Below are 16,988 nucleotides of genomic sequence, written 5' to 3'. Positions count from 1 at the left end.
TTAATATTTTACTTATTAAATTTGAAGGCCAAATTAGAAATCAACTTTGATCGGTTTCTAATTTCTTATATTTAGAAACTGATTGCTTTCGGTTTCAAAAGTTAGGATATTTACTTAATTCTAATATAATTTTTAATTTAATTTTATAATTTGAGTTTAATTTTTAACTTTACTTAATCTTATTTTTAATTGAATTTTAATTTTTATTTTAATTTCACTTATATTTCAACTTTATAATTTCGATTTAATTTTAGTTAAAAAAATGAAAAATGCAAAAGTTAATCTTAGCCTTTAATTTTAGACTATTAAATCATAAAGCAATAAAAATTTCCAAATTAATCTAAACCTTTTCTTTTTATAAGTCTTTTATTTTTATTTTTGTACAAACTAATTAATAATATAAAAGTTAATATATTTTAAATAAAAATAATAAATTTCAATTATAATTAAATAAAATTAATAATAAATATTTGTTAGCCCTAGCCACACAGTCGACAGTCCTCCCTTCCATCATTCATCTAGTTCTCCACTTCTTCTCCAGTAGCTGTTCGACCGCTTCTCTTCGGCCATTTCTCATCGGATGAGAACTTCACCTCATTCCTACAGTGTCTCTTCGGTTGCTTCTTCTTCGGTTTCATCAATCTCAACACAGAATCGTTCTCAGCAATCTAGCTCATTGTTAATAGATTTGGCTCGTTCTCAGCAGATTCGAGTCGCTCTCCAGCAGCTCATTCGCTCCCCAGCAGCTCATTCGCTCCAGAACTAAGGTGAGTTTAACTTGTTGCAGACTTATTTTTTTCATTTACTAAGCATTTTGCACATTAGTGGGATTGAACAATTGCCGATGGAATGTGGGTTATTGAGGTTAAAAAATTTTCATTTGTGATAAAGATTTAGAAAAAAAAATAAATGGGACTAAACAATTGAAGCCAAAGGAATATGGGTTCTTGGGGTTAGAAAATTTTAATTTGTAATAAAGAATTGAAAAGAAAAATCTTGGACAGAATAATTGATGCCGAATGAATATGGGTTATTAGGGTTAGAAAATTTTCATTAGTAACGAAGAATTAAAAAAAAAATCTTGGATTACTAAACTTTTGAAGTCGAAGGAATATTGGGTTAGAAAAATCATGGATTACTTTCAAATCTTATATGCACTCTAATACATGAATTAATTTTGACTTGGAGGATTACAAGTGGTCTAGAGATGAGTAGGCCTAATTTTAAAGTAATTGCTATGCCGTGCAATCATTGTCAATTACCCCAAAAACTAGTAATAGATAAAATCTGAAATTAATGGGTTTTTTTAGCAAAGAGCTATTTAAAAAGCTTAGAAGATGTGGTTGTTTTATGGAGCTATAATTGTAACACCCAGTTTAGAATATATATATATGTATTTGAACTACTTGGTTTGTTCATATTGCAAATTTTTATTCATTTTACTTGAACCTAAAGGAGTGTGCCTTGTAAATGTCAATTTCTCTACATGGTAGTTCCAATTTTTATTTGCCTTTTACTTATTGAACCTTATATTATAAAATATAATAATGATATAAAAAAAAAGAGAAAGAATGGAAGCTAATGGGCTGTGATTTACAGAGAAATGGGTAGAAAAGGCAAATTGAAAGGTGGAAGACCCAAAGCTTGTATTCTTCAATTTTCACATCTCTAGCAATGTCTAAGGCAGACATGCACCTGGTTGTATGCCTTGGTTGATGAATATAGTTACTGGTTGAGGCCTTAATGCCTTATGAGAATATATTTTTTTCCCATTCGAAAAAATATAGTTTGTCACCATTACCAGGAATAGAGGTTGTGTCGGTAATTTGGACTAATGCACCTTAAATTGACTTTAGAAGAATCTACGAGAAAAGATCATGCTTCATAATGTGCTCTGTAAGTTCTGCATATTGAGCCACTTGAAAAGAAAAAGAAAGTCCAATTTCTTCATTCTTCATGAATTTTTATGTGTTTTTAGCTTAATTTGGATTTGAATAAGTGTTTTTAGCTTCATTCCTCATGAACTCAGTTGACTTGATGGTGCCATGAATTTGTTTTAGTCCTTAATTTGGTCTGTCACTCTTTATCAGTCTGAATATATAACATTATGAGCAGAAATAACTTGTCTAATACTGTTTTAAAAATTGTTAATGCATGCTCTCCTTCCCATTGACGTGTCTAAAACACAACAATGTGGCACATCAAATTGACTATCATTTTAAGGCAAATTTAATAGAAATAGACTCAACAATTTGTGGTTGAAAAACTCTAATTCTATGTTCTGCCTGATACAAGGCTGTCTTGTTCAATTCTAGGTTGTGTTGACTTTCCAATGCTCAATATCTTTATTGGGCAGGATTAGGGGTGTAACCATCTTAAGGAAAGGAAAATCTGACCTTATTAGTGATGATGAGAAAGTATGGAATAACTAATATGATTCTAAAGTAATTAGTGCTTGTTTGTTTTTACATTTTCTAGTCTTTTAGATTTTCACTTGCTAATTTACTAAGTTACTCGCTCAAACAGGTTATGATTTTTCATAAGAGTTTTTTAGTTCGGATGCTATGTTACCATGTATCCCACTCCCTGAATCAAATTAAATGAGTCAAGGCATTTTCACTTTCTTGTAGGCTTCAGAAACTATATGAATATGATTGCTTTGATATTAATCATTGTTAATTTATACAGTCCAATCAGTGACCATCTCTCTAGACTTGTCAAAAATTATTTGTTGTAAAACATTTTTTTGACAAATAACTTAAAGATGCAGACATATTAAATACTGAGTGTATTAGTTAATACAATTGTGACTGCTATACAAACAATTACAAGAACAAGCTCTACTGTATATAGCTTTGCCTAATCTCAGTAATTAAATGAGAAAATATGTACCAAAAATTGAAAGAGTCATTGATTAATTATAAAAACACATAGTTAACTGCAATAACCGGAAATTAAAGATTACAGAAAAATAAAGGAGAAATTGACTATTAGAGTTTAGTTTGATCGGTAAGTTGAGTGGGGTCTTCAATGTTGCTAGCCATCTATTATTTATAACCATCTTAAAAACACCTGAAAGATTCTAAATTGAAGGCTCTAGATGTCACGTTTCACTTGTACAGGGAAGTTAGCGTGGGTTCCTTTAACTTCACTAAACTTTCCCATTATTAGCCAACTTCTTGTAACTTTCCATTTGCGAATAACTTATAATCTTCTCATTACTTCTGCTCATAGTTATCTCTATTCATAAAAAATAATTAATTAAATAATTTCTAGGCCATACAATTTAACTAATGCAATAAATTATTTTTTTACTTAGTTATAGCCCTAAAATAATTAATGATCCAAAATTTATTTATTTATTGGTGTAAACACTATCTCTTAATTTTCTTTTTTTTACTGGCAAGTGCCCACGATTTAAATTCAATGAAACTTGATACGATTTTTATGAGTTATGAAACTTGCAGAAAGTTTTAAAGAGTTATAAATTAATAATAAATTAATTTATTTAATAATAAAATAATAATAAATTAATCATATTATTATAAAAAAATAAATAAATAATACATATAAAAAAATTATAAAAGCAAAATAAGTTTTTTTAAAAATAAAATAAAAAATTATTTTTATAGTTATTTAGAAGGCTATTAGTTGTGGATGAGTACACTCAAATAGTTCAGATGTAAATTAGCAACCAAACTTACATATTTAATTACAAATAAAAGATTGTATGTTTATTTTATTGCTATACTAATATCTATTTTTTCATGTCCTTTAATTTTAATGATTATTATGTTTTTTAATTTTATACTATTATGCCATATAGTGTAGTTTTTTATTTATTTATTTACTTTTGGGTGTTAAATTTTATACAATAATTTACTGACATAATTTCTTTTTTTTTTTTGGAACTACAGTCTGTCTCACTCTCTTTTGGTCACTATCTCTCGTTATTTTGTCTCTTGCTTTCAGTATCACACAGGTAAGTAATATTTTAATATGGCGTTTTGATTTGTAGATGCATGCATATCAATTTTTGAGGTGATAATTTTTTCTATTGTTGGACACTATTCTAGATTTTCTATATATCTTAATAGTTTCTTTTTTTTTTTTATCAAATTTGTCACATAATAACCTTAGAAAACCCGTCCAATGTCCTACTGACAATTAATGTCAGTGGACAATGGATTGTCCTATTGGACAAATTGGAATTGTATACTCTACATAGGAATAGGATGGATATAAATATGTATTATATATTTGTAGAAATTTCGTAACATCTCTCATTGTTCTCTGGGTGCAGCCTTTATGTTGTGCACTTGGAGAACTAATGGGAGATGCTGCCGAAATTTTTACAAATATATGACATGTCATTATCTGTCTGTTATTGGTAGAAATGATACAATTCTAATTGGGTTAGGGCCTTACCTTTCAACGCATGATTGGGGATATGATGTAATTCTGATATCTGACATATCATTACTAATATTCACTTAATTATTACACAGCTATTAGCAAAATGGGATCAGATCGGAGATGGATGTATGCTAGGTTAAAAGATGGCCTATTGATCTCAGAATTCATAGAAGGTATTGAACAATTCATAACATTTGCTAAGCAACATTCAGAGTGGATGGATGGGGATAAACTGAAGTGTCCATGTAATCATCAAAAGTGTCAGAATCGTAATTGTGTTGATGAGAATACAATTCGGTTACATTTGATGAAGCATGGATTTGTGTCATATTATTATAAATGGATTCTACATGGGGAACCCCGCACAAGTAATATTGATAGTCAAAACATAAATGTTATGATAGCGGAGTCTGTTCAAGAGGTTGATAATAGCACAAGCAATACATATGAGCAAATGGTAATGGATGCAGCAGGTCCTAATTTCTTTCAGGATGTAATGGAGGGGCCTCCAAATCCATCAGCTCAAAAATTGTATGACATGTTACAAGCTGCTAATCAAGAGGTGTGGCCAGGTTGTGAAAGCCATTCGCAGCTCTCAGTTGTTGCAAGGATGTTGAACATCAAGGCAGAACATCATTTGTCAGAAAGGTGTTTTGATGTTTAAATGTGATTGGTTTGATCCAACACCAAATGTGGGAACAAAGATTCATTCAAAATATAAACTTGTGGATATTAATCATAAAAGATCCTTCAATAGGTATGAACCATTTGTTCTTGCTATCCAAGCTGCTCAGGTGAATTATTCCATATATTCAAGCTTAAAACGTGATAAGGATGATTGGTGGGCTGTGTTCAAAATCAAAGCGAGATCTGTTATTGATCTTCCCGAGCAAGTGAATGTGACAACCCCCCCTGTACGGGAAGAACCATTTCAAGAAGATGAAATGGAAGTCCCTTTGATTCAAATTGACGATGATGATGATTAACAACAATATTTGAATGATCAAAACGGTGTACTAGTTGAAATTAATGAAGAGGATGTTGAAGTTGAAGAAGAGCTTGAATTGGACTCAAAAAGTGATGAGGAATGCAATGATGTATATGATAGTGATACTAATTAGAATTAGGTATTTCTCTTAATGAATTTATATTTCTAAACTTGAAGTATAAACTCTAACTAATTTCATCTGTATTATGTATCATAAGTTGAATGAAGCTAACTAATTAATACAATTATTTATGCAGGATGCGAGGCAACGGTCGCAGGGGAGGTTTGTTGGGTCATTCACAGTCAAGGCAGTTACCTGTGCAGGATGAGCCAATGATCAACTAGACCAAACTACACAGGGTTAGCCTCAGGTTCCTTCATGATCAACTGGGAGGTCGACACCAGATCCAGAGGGGTCTACTGCTTCAACACAGCATCGAGCTACACCTCCACCTCCACCGCCACCACTTATTACCCCATCTTCTGAGCTTGCAATTGGATCAACCTCTGGTCATGAAGGTCATTCAGTTGGGGCAGCACCAATATCATCGATGGATAGCCTATCACTCACTACATTTGGAAGAAAGAAAAGAATAAAGCTCATTAATGGCACGTAAGTATTTAAAATTAATTAACTTTATCTATGATTTGGTATTACATATCATTGGCAATTGAAGTACCGTATTTCTACATTTACATAAAATCAATATATTTGCTGTCTTTCTTTTGTACAGGTTACATCCATCTGAGGAATGTGCTAAGAAGATGAAGAATATCTTCAAGGAGAGGATGGACCCAGAGGGGCACTGTTGGAAAACTATCATGCCTGAAACAAAAGAGTTTTACTGGGATGAATTTCAAGTAATAAAATAAATATTTAAATATAATTAGCTATCAGATAACTAATTTGCATAGTTTATGAAATCTCAAAAAAGAATGTTATAAACAAATATCATTTAAGTGATGAGAATTTGTGAATTAATGTAAAAGAACACAATTGAAGTATATTAATGCTTAAATGTTCTATATGTACAGCTTGTGTGATATTGAAAATATATATTGTTGTGAGTTGTTGTAGTTGGGGTGGATGTTATTTATTGTTGAGAATATATGAAGCGTTTTTAACAGGTGCAATTAATACCTAATAACTAGGCTGGATTGTCCAAAATTAAGGGGAAATGCTGTCAATTTTTTTCTAAAATACTATCATACTAATACAATTGTCATAATTTTTATTTATTTTATACCAGAAATACTTTGATTGGCAAGAGGTGACTCCACTAGTAAAGGAAGCTTGGAGGCGTAAGGCTGCAGAGCGCTATAAGGCCCTAATGTGCAATGTCAGGAAAGGAAAATCCAAGGTCATCGTGCCTAATAGTACAATGCAAAAATGGAAGGAGGCATGGAGTAGCCCAGAGTTTAAAACCAAGAGCCATCAGTTCATCGCAACCATTGTAGTGAGATAGGGGAGTTAAAGGTGCATCTCTAGACACACAGGGGTTCAGCCACATGCTACTCACGCAGATAGAATGGTAATGATTTCATATTTACTATAGAATGGTAATGATTTCATATTTACTAGTTTTGTTATTGTCTGTCTACATATTAGTAGCAAATAATCGAACATTATTATAAACATCACTAAAATCATTATATCTTTTTAGGAAGCCCAGCTTGGCCGAAGACCTTTTCCTTATGAACTTTTCCATAAGACCCACACTAGGAAAGGCACCTCCGATATGGTTGATTCACGAGCGCAATCAATTAAGGTAAGTGAACAAGTATTTTATGTCTTTCAATTATATGAAAAAAATGAATAAGTGAGTTTGTTTATTCAATTGCCAAGAAAAATAAATTTAAAATATGTGTATTGACTTATGCAGGATGCATTTTTGGCGCTTAAGGAGCAGTCGTCTCAACTACAAGAGGGGTGCAGTGACCCTCCTATTGTAGATGAGGTCGCACTATATTATCAAGTTGTTGGGAGGGGGGGGGGGGAAGAAGAACAGGGTTTATGGCATTGGATCTCAAGCATCAATTTTTTACCCTAGCTCATCACATGGATCATCTTCTACTGCATCCTATTGTGCTCAGTCAGAGGCAATGGAGGAAGAGATTCAACAATTGCATTAGACTGTTGTAACGCTCAAGGATAGTTTGGTTGCAATGGAGGAGAGAGATCGACAACGCGAGTTGATGCTAGAGGAGAGATACAGACAACGTGAGCAGACACTGGAGGAGCGCATGCAACAAATGATGCAAAACATGATGGCACAAATGATGCAGGGTACGCAGTTTACAGCCCCAACTCCACATGCGACTCATCAAGATGATGGTAAAGAGGCTGATAGTGGTGATGAGTGATGATCTTGTTGATGACAAGTAGCTTGTTTTTTTGTTATTATGATATTTTATTTTTCCATACAGTATATTATTATCATAACCCTTCACTATCATATTTATATATAATATTGACTGATGTTTGATATTTGATAGCCTGATATTATAAATATTATGATATTGAGCATTTAAAATTAATATTATATTATATGCTTCAATACAGGAAATAATATATTAAATAAAAAAAATAAAAATTTTCTACTAGTAATTTGAAATGGATTAAAAATGAATTTTTCCGTTTCTAATCCAATAACACAAGGATCGGTTTCAGAATTTAGAAACCGATTTGAAATAGAATTTCTGTTTCAAAAAAATTGAAACCAAAATATCAGTTTTTAAATTAAAACGGATTTTGAAACCGAATATATGCTGTTTCTAAATTTGAAACGGAATAGTGGTTTGAAAATAGCTTCAGAATTTGAAACGGACGCCATTTTCCGTTTCAAATTTATTTAGAAACTTATGATTTAAAATCGAATATTTCAAGCAAATCGGTTTCTAAATGTATTTAGAAACCGATTTTCACTGATTTGAAACCGAATATTCGGTTTCAAATCTCCTTTTTTCTTGTAGTGTCACCCATCGCTGTGACTCCCAGCTCATTTAACTTTTTATACTTTATTTTTCTTCTTTATACTGAACTATTTAGTAATTACTAATTATTAGCATTTAGGGCTTATCTAGGTGTCTTAGATGTTGTTCTAATTCTCTTAATTATCCAGATTGACACCGGTCACTGAAAAAGTAAAATATACCACGTCACAGGGAGTCCCACCGACACTTGTGTTGGGCGGCTGCCCGGAAAACGAGGGGGAGAAAGTGAGGGGAAGGGGTGACTCGGGAGAGGAGAAAGTTGGGGGGGGTGGGGGGACTACGTTTTTTAATTTTCTGGTTTTTTTTTTTAACTTTTAATTTTATTGAAATCCCTAAATTTTTCTTGTTTGTTCATATAGGTCCCTAATCTTTTTTTAATATATTTAAATTGAAAATAATAACAATGTCAATAATAATAATAATTAATTTAATGACCACTAAATCAATTGTTAATAATATAAAATAATATTTTATTAAACATTTAATATAGATGTTTAAAACTAGTCATATAAATAAATAATAATAATGATAAAAATAATAATACATGTAAAAATAATACCCATTTAATAAAAATTACCATTGTAAAATATTAATTTAAATTTATGAATAAAATATTAATAAATTATTAGCTCAATAAAAGAAAAATAATAAAAATATATTTCTTTGAAAATTTGGGTTGTTACAATAAATAATAATGATAATTAAAAGAAAAATAAAATAATAATAATAAATATAAATGAGATTATTTATGAAAGGTGATACGTGAATAGTTTTTCAAAAAAAGTATAACGTATCATTATATATTTGTTTCTATTCATGCCTCTCTCACCTTTCCCTATCCTTCTCAGCAATGAATATATTTTAGAAATGAATATAAAAAAAATGACTATTTAAATTAATTACTATAACAAATTAAATGTCTGATTCATAGAAAAAATAAATAAATATGAAACCGGCAAACACAAAAATACAAAATAAATTTGTTGTTATATCATTTGGATTTGATTCAAAGTTTTAAAACTTCATGAATGATGTTGATCAGACTTTATAATGATATAACCCCTCCAACTAAGTTAAAAAATCAATCAAGGAGTCAACATGTATCGATGTGATTTTTATATTATTTTACAAAATCACATTCTCTAAATTAATCTCTAACTTAAGCACTCACTGAGCTCATATTTTTTATGTGTTACAAGCTAATTTGCCACTAAATCTAGTTAAAAAGAATTCACGACAGATAACAAAGTGAAGAAGATGTAATTTTATTAATGTGAAACCTCAATGATCCAATTGACAGTATACATTCAGCTTAAATAAAAAGAATAATAACAGAGGTTGCTGAAAAAAAGGAGAAAAATAATGAAGACTATCACTTGGAAGGGAACGAATTACCCAAAGAATCTCAACCACAAAGACTCATTCAAATATACAATATTTACAGAATTCACCTTATCACTCCTTTACTCAAGCCTAAAAACACGGCATCCTTATTTCTCCTGAGAGGCGGACTCGTCCTTATTACTCCTTGAGCTAATATCCCCCCTCAAACTATGTCCAGGGTGGAGACATAGTTTGCGTCGAAATTGTGCTAGGCGAGCCTTTGTCATGGACTTCGTAAATATATCAGCGATTTGATATGCTGAGGGAATGTATCTTGTGATCAAAACCCCTTGAGCAACACGCTCTCTAACATAGTGATAGTCAAGAGCAACATGCTTACTGCGTGAATGTAATACTGGATTGACTGTTAAATGTAGTGCACTAAGATTATCACCATATAAAATAGGCGGCTGCTTGGGATAGATTTGCAAGTCCTGTAAGAGATATCCAAGCCAAGTAAGCTCTGCTGCAGTGTGAGCCATGGAACGATACTCGGCCTCAGTGCTAGAACGCGCAACAGTGTGTTGTTTCTTGGCACACCAGGAAATGATATTGCAACCAAGAAAAGTACAGTAGCCTGTAGTAGACCGTCGTGTGGTTGGACATCCGGCCCAGTCTGCATCAGAAAATGCACTAAGAACAAGTGAGGTATCTTTTTTAAAAAATAAGCCAAAATGTATTGTTCCTTTGAGATATCGTAATATACGACGAACATATTTTAAGTGAGACAAAGTTGGACTGTGCATGAATTGAGAAATATAGTTGACACTATAGGACAAATCCAGTCGGGTTAGTGTCAAATACTGTAACGAACCCACAAGCCCTCGAAAGAAGGTGGGATCACCATCGTGTCGTCAGAATAAAGATCGTGTCGAACAAGTGGAGTGGGCATCGGTTGACAATCCACCATCTGAGCTCTTTCCAAAATTGAATAGGCATAACGGGTTTGATTCAATTGTAACCCAGAGTCAGTCGATTGAATTTGAATGCCTAGAAAATGATGCAATGGCCCAAGGTCTTTCATGGAAAACTCCTTGCTTAAGACCTGCAAAAAATTCTAAACTAGAGCCATAGACGATCCTGTTAACAACATATCATCCACGTAAATTAATAAAACCAATACACCTGTCGATGTATGCATGACAAATAAGGATGGATCAGCTAAACTGCAAAAAAAACCATAATCAATTAAAAACATACTCAACCTATTAAACCAGGCTCTCGGAGCCTGTTTTAAACCATACAATGCTCGCTGTAATTTGCAAACATGATTAGGATAATTAGGATCTTTCATTCCAGGTGGCTGATCCATATATAAATCTTCTGTTATAAATCCATGCAAAAATGCATTTTTCACGTCTAATTGGCGAATTGGCCAATTTTTCACTAAAGCCACAGAAAGAACTAAGCGTATGGTTCCTGGTTTAATAACAGGGGAGTAGGTTTCGGTGTAATCAACACCATCTAGTTGATGAAACCCCTTGGCAACTAGTCTAGCTTTCAATCTATCCAAATGCCCATCAGAATTTATTTTAGCTTTAAAAACCCACTTACACCCTATTATATTTACATGCGCTGGTCTAGGAACAAGTTCCCAAGTGTGGTTTGACTGTAAAGCTTGATACTCCTCTATCATAGCCTGTTTCCAACCTGGATGTGCAAGAGCACTCTTAACAGTTTTAGGCTCAGGAGGTATATCAGGAGATATAGACACATGTAAAGCATACTTTGGGTTTGGCTTAACTATTCCGGACTGTGACCTGGTGACCATCGAATGTCGAGGCTGCAATGCTTCGTCCTGAACTTGTTCAGCTGATATTTCAGCCAAAGATGATGAACAGACTTCAGGAAGCAACTCTTCTTGATCCGTATGAACTGTTGGTAGACTGATTACAGTACCATCAATCATAGAAGTACCAGGTACATGAGTATTAGTTGGAGATGACAAAAACACCGAGTCTGATTCAATTGCAGCAACTTGTTTACCAACAACGTCCTCTGCTGCTAAGGAATTTTGAACTGTGTCTTCGACTCTATTTGACAAAAACAATGGAGGTGGAGACAGCTGCTCCTGTTCTAGATGCATCCCGTCATCTTGAACAGCATCAGAGTGTGAATGATGAGCTGCTAGTGGAGACTCACTTGTAGGATCAGATTCTGTTTCATGATCTCCTATAGTCCGATTGTCATGTGTTGCTGGTATAGGAACTGGTAATACATCCGACTCGCACTTTCTTCGTAACTTAGTGGAAAATCGTAATCTCGCAGATGGTAACCAAGAATCCATAAGCTTGTCAACAAACATTTTATTAGGAGATGCAGATTTATACGGAAAAACATTTTCATCAAAGCTCACATGTCGAGATATTATTATTTTCTTAGTTTTGGGATTGAAACATTTGTAACCTTTGTGTTTTTCACTATACCCTATAAAAACACATAAACAAGACTTAGGATCAAACTTATGACCTCTTGTGTCCCATATATATGGAAAACACTTAGAACCAAAGACACGTAGGGAGCTATAATCAAAATGAGTTCCATGCAATTTAAAATATGGTGTTTCATTCCCTAGCACAGAAGTAGGCAACCTATTTATTAAAAAAACAGCAGTTTGAAAAGCATCGACCCACATAGACAATGGCACATGACTATGATACATCATCGTCAATCCTAATTCACGAATAAAACGGTGTCGTCGTTCGACAGCACCTGTTTGCTTGGGTGTATGAGGACACGACACTTGATGTTTAATACCTTGTGAAAGAAAATGTGAAGATAAAGCATTATTCAAGAACTCACCTCCTCCATCGGAATGGAAAACCTTGATGGTCTTCCCAAATTGTCTTAGCACAAACTGTTCAAAAGCTTTATAAGCAACAAAGAAATCCGATTTTTTCTTTAGTGGTATAAGCCAAGAGTATTTAGAATAGTCATCTACCAAGCAAGCATAATATTTAAATTTGGCAAAAGATAAAACAGGGGCTGGTCCCCATAAATCACAATGAACTTTTTCAAATACAGTGGTACTTTTATTGGAAGACAAACTAAATGGAAATTTGCTCAATTTGCCTAATTGGCAGCTATCACATAAAAATTTAGAATGCAAGGAACCTTTAACATCAATAAGGTTCTTATTAAACAAAATAGAAATCGTAGAAGGTTGAGGGTGTCCTAATCGTTGATGCCATATGTCCATTGCTCCGCATCTAAATCGATTGGAAAAATATGCTTTCGGATTCCCTGACAAGATATAAAGGTTATTTTTCCGTGGCCCTTGTAGCAGTACCTGTCCCATCTGTCGATCCTTAACAGAAATAGAAACATTAGAAAATTCACAATTCACGTGATAATCATCTCATTAATTGGCCTACGTAAAGTAAATTCTTTTTAGAGCAGAAATGTAAAAGACATTTGAAAGTGATAATTTTTGCTTCTGTTCTATAGACGTCATTCCAACACCATCGATGGATAGAAACGGTCCATCACCGATGGTTATGGAATCAGGTCCATAATAGTCAGTAAGTTTATGGAATAGATTTTTGTTACCTGTCATATGATTCGATGCACCAGAGTCTGCAACCCAGTTAGTATCTACAACATCAGTATCCAATGTGAGTGCCGAAAGAGCTTGAGCAGGGCTGCTTTGTTTTTCTTGTGGAATCCACCAGCAAATCTTCGCGATGTGACCATCTCTCATGCGAGATTGACACACTTCGCTCTTATACACTCGTTCACCGGTGTCATTCTTCACGACCACCGGGAGGTCGCCGTTGGGAAGAATACGACTCTTTGTTTGGAAAAGGGTTTTATGCTTGTCGGGCTTGAAAACCACGCCTTGGGAATTAAATCTAGACGCGATTCGAGGAATTACCGGATGAATTCGTTGATTTCCATAAAAGCCACATGCGAAATTTGATCAAGACCAGATTCGCTTACGTGGAAAACCACACTCGCCGGGTCTAAATTCTAAGTTGAGAGACCAGTTCATTAAAATTGGGTCGCGGTGGTTTAAGCATCGTCGTAGTAAACGCTTCGCATCTTGGTCCTGCATCGTAAGGAGACAAAATACTTTTTCTTCATCGTGTACTTTTATCTCTATAGCAGATAAACTGTCGCAGAGTTCTATAAACAAACGCACATGTTCAGTGATGGACCGATTTTCATCTTTGCGAAAATAGGTCAATTGTCATTCGAGGGTAAATTCCCTCTCTTGATAATCTTGTGCATATGCATCTTTTAATTCACTCCAAAAATAATGAACTGTTTCTAGTCCGATGACAAGTACGAGTGATTACTCACTAAGGGAGCCATAGATCCACCCACAAGTAATCTATCAGACTTTTGCCACGCCTTGAAGATGTCTGATTGCTGTGGTTGATAGTTTTCTGGAATTGGATTGGGAGGGGTAACGAATTTCTGATCTTCAGGAAAGCCATTAACCAAATGATCCGACAATTCCTGACTTTCAGCTAAACTCAAAAGTTGTTCTCTCCACAGAGGATAGTTTGATTGTTTGAGCTTTAAGGTAACAAAATTGGCTACATTCAGAGAAGAAGCCATGGTGAGCAGATCGTTGAGGCTCTGATACCAAGATAACAAAGTGAAGAAGATGTAATTTTATTAATGTGAAACCTCAATGATCCAATTGACAGTATACATTCAGCTTAAATAAAAAGAATAATAACAGAGGTTGCTGAAAAAAAGGAGAAAAATAATGAAGACTATCACTTGGAAGGGAACGAATTACCCAAAGAATCTCAACCACAAAGACTCATTCAAATATACAATATTTACAGAATTCCCCTTATCACTCCTTTACTCAAGCCTAAAAACATGGCATCCTTATTTCTCCTGAGAGGCGGACTCGTCCTTATTACTCCTTGAGCTAATAACGACAACAACAATAAGAAATATTAATACAAAGCATTAGTTCATTTTAAGAAACATATATTCTAAAAAAGGAGCAAAAGGCTACAAGTAATCCAAATAAAATTTTGAGCTAGCTGCAGTGATCAGTCTGCTAAGATTTATCACTTGTTCTGAGGCTATAATTCCAGGTTTTAGTCAAGCTACAAAAAGAACACGGGATGCTGTATATCAGTCAATTGTCAATATATATAAAAAGAAAATGCAATATAGAAGTATTAAGCAAAACAAAAGTTCGAAAAAAAAAAACAAATAAATAAATGAAGGAGAACATTGCCAACAGCTTAATTAGATTGATTGCACTCGAACTCAGAGCATCATATTGGTGTGAGAATTGGATCTGCCAAGAGGGATTTGATCTCCTCATCCTCATCTTCATCTTCATCTATCATCTCACAAGCAATGGTGGCACTTGAAGAACATGATGGTCTATCCATCATGCCCGTAAGCTTTCTCTTCTTGTAATTTGCCTTAAAACAGGCTTGTCTCAGCCTTTTTGTTTTGTGCTCTAGCTGCATGTCAGGAGTCTCCTCCAACATCTTCCTTTCTCTCTCTAAAATTTCTATGGCTTCTCTTAGTTTCTCTTCACTTTCTTCCCCCTCCACCTTCTTCATTTCCTGCACAACCCAATTCATCAACATGAAGATGAACTCCTAATATGCAAACGGTATGAAACAAAGTAGATACATGTTGATATATTGGTACGTACCTGCACATTTTTAATGAGGGTTTGGAGGCTCATCAGCTTCCTGTGCGGCCACCTTCGAATCCCCAACTCTCTGCATCTTTTTTTCAGAAGGGTCAAGCCCACGTTCAGTTCCTTTGCCGCTTGGGTTATAGGCATGTAGAAATACTTGGATATTGTTTGCCTTGATAAAGCTTTGGAAATACTGTTATTGACCTTTTGTTCTCTGCATTTGTTAGCCTTCTTTTCTTCCCTTGATGGTTCTGTGATCGATGAATCTCTAGTGCTATCGCACATAAGAAGAAGCTGCTTCTGGTTATCAAATAAAGAACCCAACTCATTCCAAACAGCAAGATCATTGATATCCTCTGCAAATGAGAAGAAAGTAAGATATCAAATCTTATAATTAGTTCAAAAAGCAGTGGAAAATTACATTAAAAAATATATAAGAGCATTATCACCTTGAATAGTACTTTGTCGAATCTCCAACGGAGCATATAAAAGATCAGGAACGACGCTCTCCATCAAAGGACAAGCATCAAGAAATATATCTTGTATAGCTAATTCGTTTTGCCAATCCACCATAGAAAACACATTTCCACTAACACCACACGTAGAAGAAAGGTAGAAAAAAAGGGATTAATCAGAATATAAAGAATAACAAAAGAAATCAAACGAAGTCATGTTAAAATTCTTGAAATACCTGAAACTATATGAAGGTATTTCGATTATAGGATTTTCCAGTTTGGACACAATTTGATACCCATCATTTTTTGTTTGGCTTGCCATATATTCTTCACACAGAAGCACGCTCACACAAAGAGATCGAAAAAGTATATTTCTTGTAGTTTGGAACGAGAGTAGTTGCTATTGAGTTGGCAAATTGCAGGGAATTAATGGAGTTAAGGAAGAAGATGAGTCGCAAAAGGGGATATATATACATGCACACGCACTCGATAATCTTAAATGAATCTAAGGATAGTATTTAATTCCTGGGAGATTGTGCGCCGTCGCATGGTATAACTGGCCATGCATGAATAATTCTCATTTATGTGTTACAGCATACGGGTGTGCTTGTGAGATTTACAATGCAATAAGATTTTTTTTTTTTTTTTTACACAATTACACTTCTTTGAGATAATTTCAATTAAAAAATAATTAGGTTCATTTATTTCACCAAAAGTTTTTTTAAAAGTATTTTTTATATTTTTAATATTTAAAGTACTTAAAAAAATTAATAATAAAAAATATTTTTTAATTAAAAAAATTAAATTATTTTCAAAGAAAGTAATTTCTTTTAGGGAAAGTAATTATTATTTTTTAAATTTTAATGACACTTATTTATATATATATATATGAAATAAATACGTATCATTAATTTAATATTATAACTAAATAAAAAAAATATATTTATAAAAAATAAAAAATATTTACTATAAAAAAAATTCTCTACATATAAATTATGTTTTCAAAATAAACGTAGCCTTGTTTTTCTTAGATAGATAGAGTTGTAGGTCATGGTAACGTACCAATCATTTTTTTTTTCTTATTTATTGGAAATGAGTGAGTTACAGATAACGTTAATTAGTGCGG

The 16,988-nt window shown here is 33.4% G+C and overlaps 1 protein-coding gene, 1 long non-coding RNA gene and 1 pseudogene across 2 annotated transcripts; 2 read left to right on the top strand and 1 right to left on the bottom strand.

Annotated features, from left to right (window-relative positions):
- Positions 1 to 5,580: 5,580 nt before the first annotated feature.
- On the top strand, positions 5,581 to 6,870 carry LOC110659814 (uncharacterized). The gene is made up of 3 exons (XM_058138940.1): positions 5,581 to 6,017; positions 6,139 to 6,265; positions 6,655 to 6,870. Exons 1-3 carry the CDS (start codon positions 5,956 to 5,958, stop codon positions 6,868 to 6,870), a joined length of 405 nt encoding a protein of 134 aa, XP_057994923.1. The 5' UTR covers positions 5,581 to 5,955.
- Positions 6,871 to 6,910: 40 nt separating this feature from the next.
- LOC131175231 (uncharacterized) lies at positions 6,911 to 7,324 on the top strand. The gene is made up of 3 exons (XR_009145390.1): positions 6,911 to 6,936; positions 7,069 to 7,173; positions 7,288 to 7,324. It is a non-coding gene; the product is annotated as an uncharacterized LOC131175231 (long non-coding RNA).
- A 7,695-nt stretch (positions 7,325 to 15,019) lies between these two features.
- LOC110659319 (protein RKD1-like) lies at positions 15,020 to 16,184 on the bottom strand (annotated as a pseudogene).
- Positions 16,185 to 16,988: the final 804 nt, after the last annotated feature.

The sequence above is a fragment of the Hevea brasiliensis genome, chromosome 17, assembly GCF_030052815.1.
Source record: "Hevea brasiliensis isolate MT/VB/25A 57/8 chromosome 17, ASM3005281v1, whole genome shotgun sequence".
In the NCBI taxonomy this organism is placed as follows: domain Eukaryota; kingdom Viridiplantae; phylum Streptophyta; class Magnoliopsida; order Malpighiales; family Euphorbiaceae; genus Hevea; species Hevea brasiliensis.
Note: the sequence above shows the minus strand (reverse complement) of the source record. Positions and strands in the feature narration are given on the sequence as shown.

Coding starts and splice junctions, on each gene's coding strand:
- LOC110659814 (XM_058138940.1), top strand. CDS start 5,956: ATGGATAGCCTATCACTCACTACATTTGGAAGAAAGAAAAGAATAAAG. Junction 6,018..6,138: donor ATAAAGCTCATTAATGGCAC/GTAAGTATTTAA, acceptor TCTTTTGTACAG/GTTACATCCATCTGAGGAAT. Junction 6,266..6,654: donor TTTACTGGGATGAATTTCAA/GTAATAAAATAA, acceptor ATTTTATACCAG/AAATACTTTGATTGGCAAGA.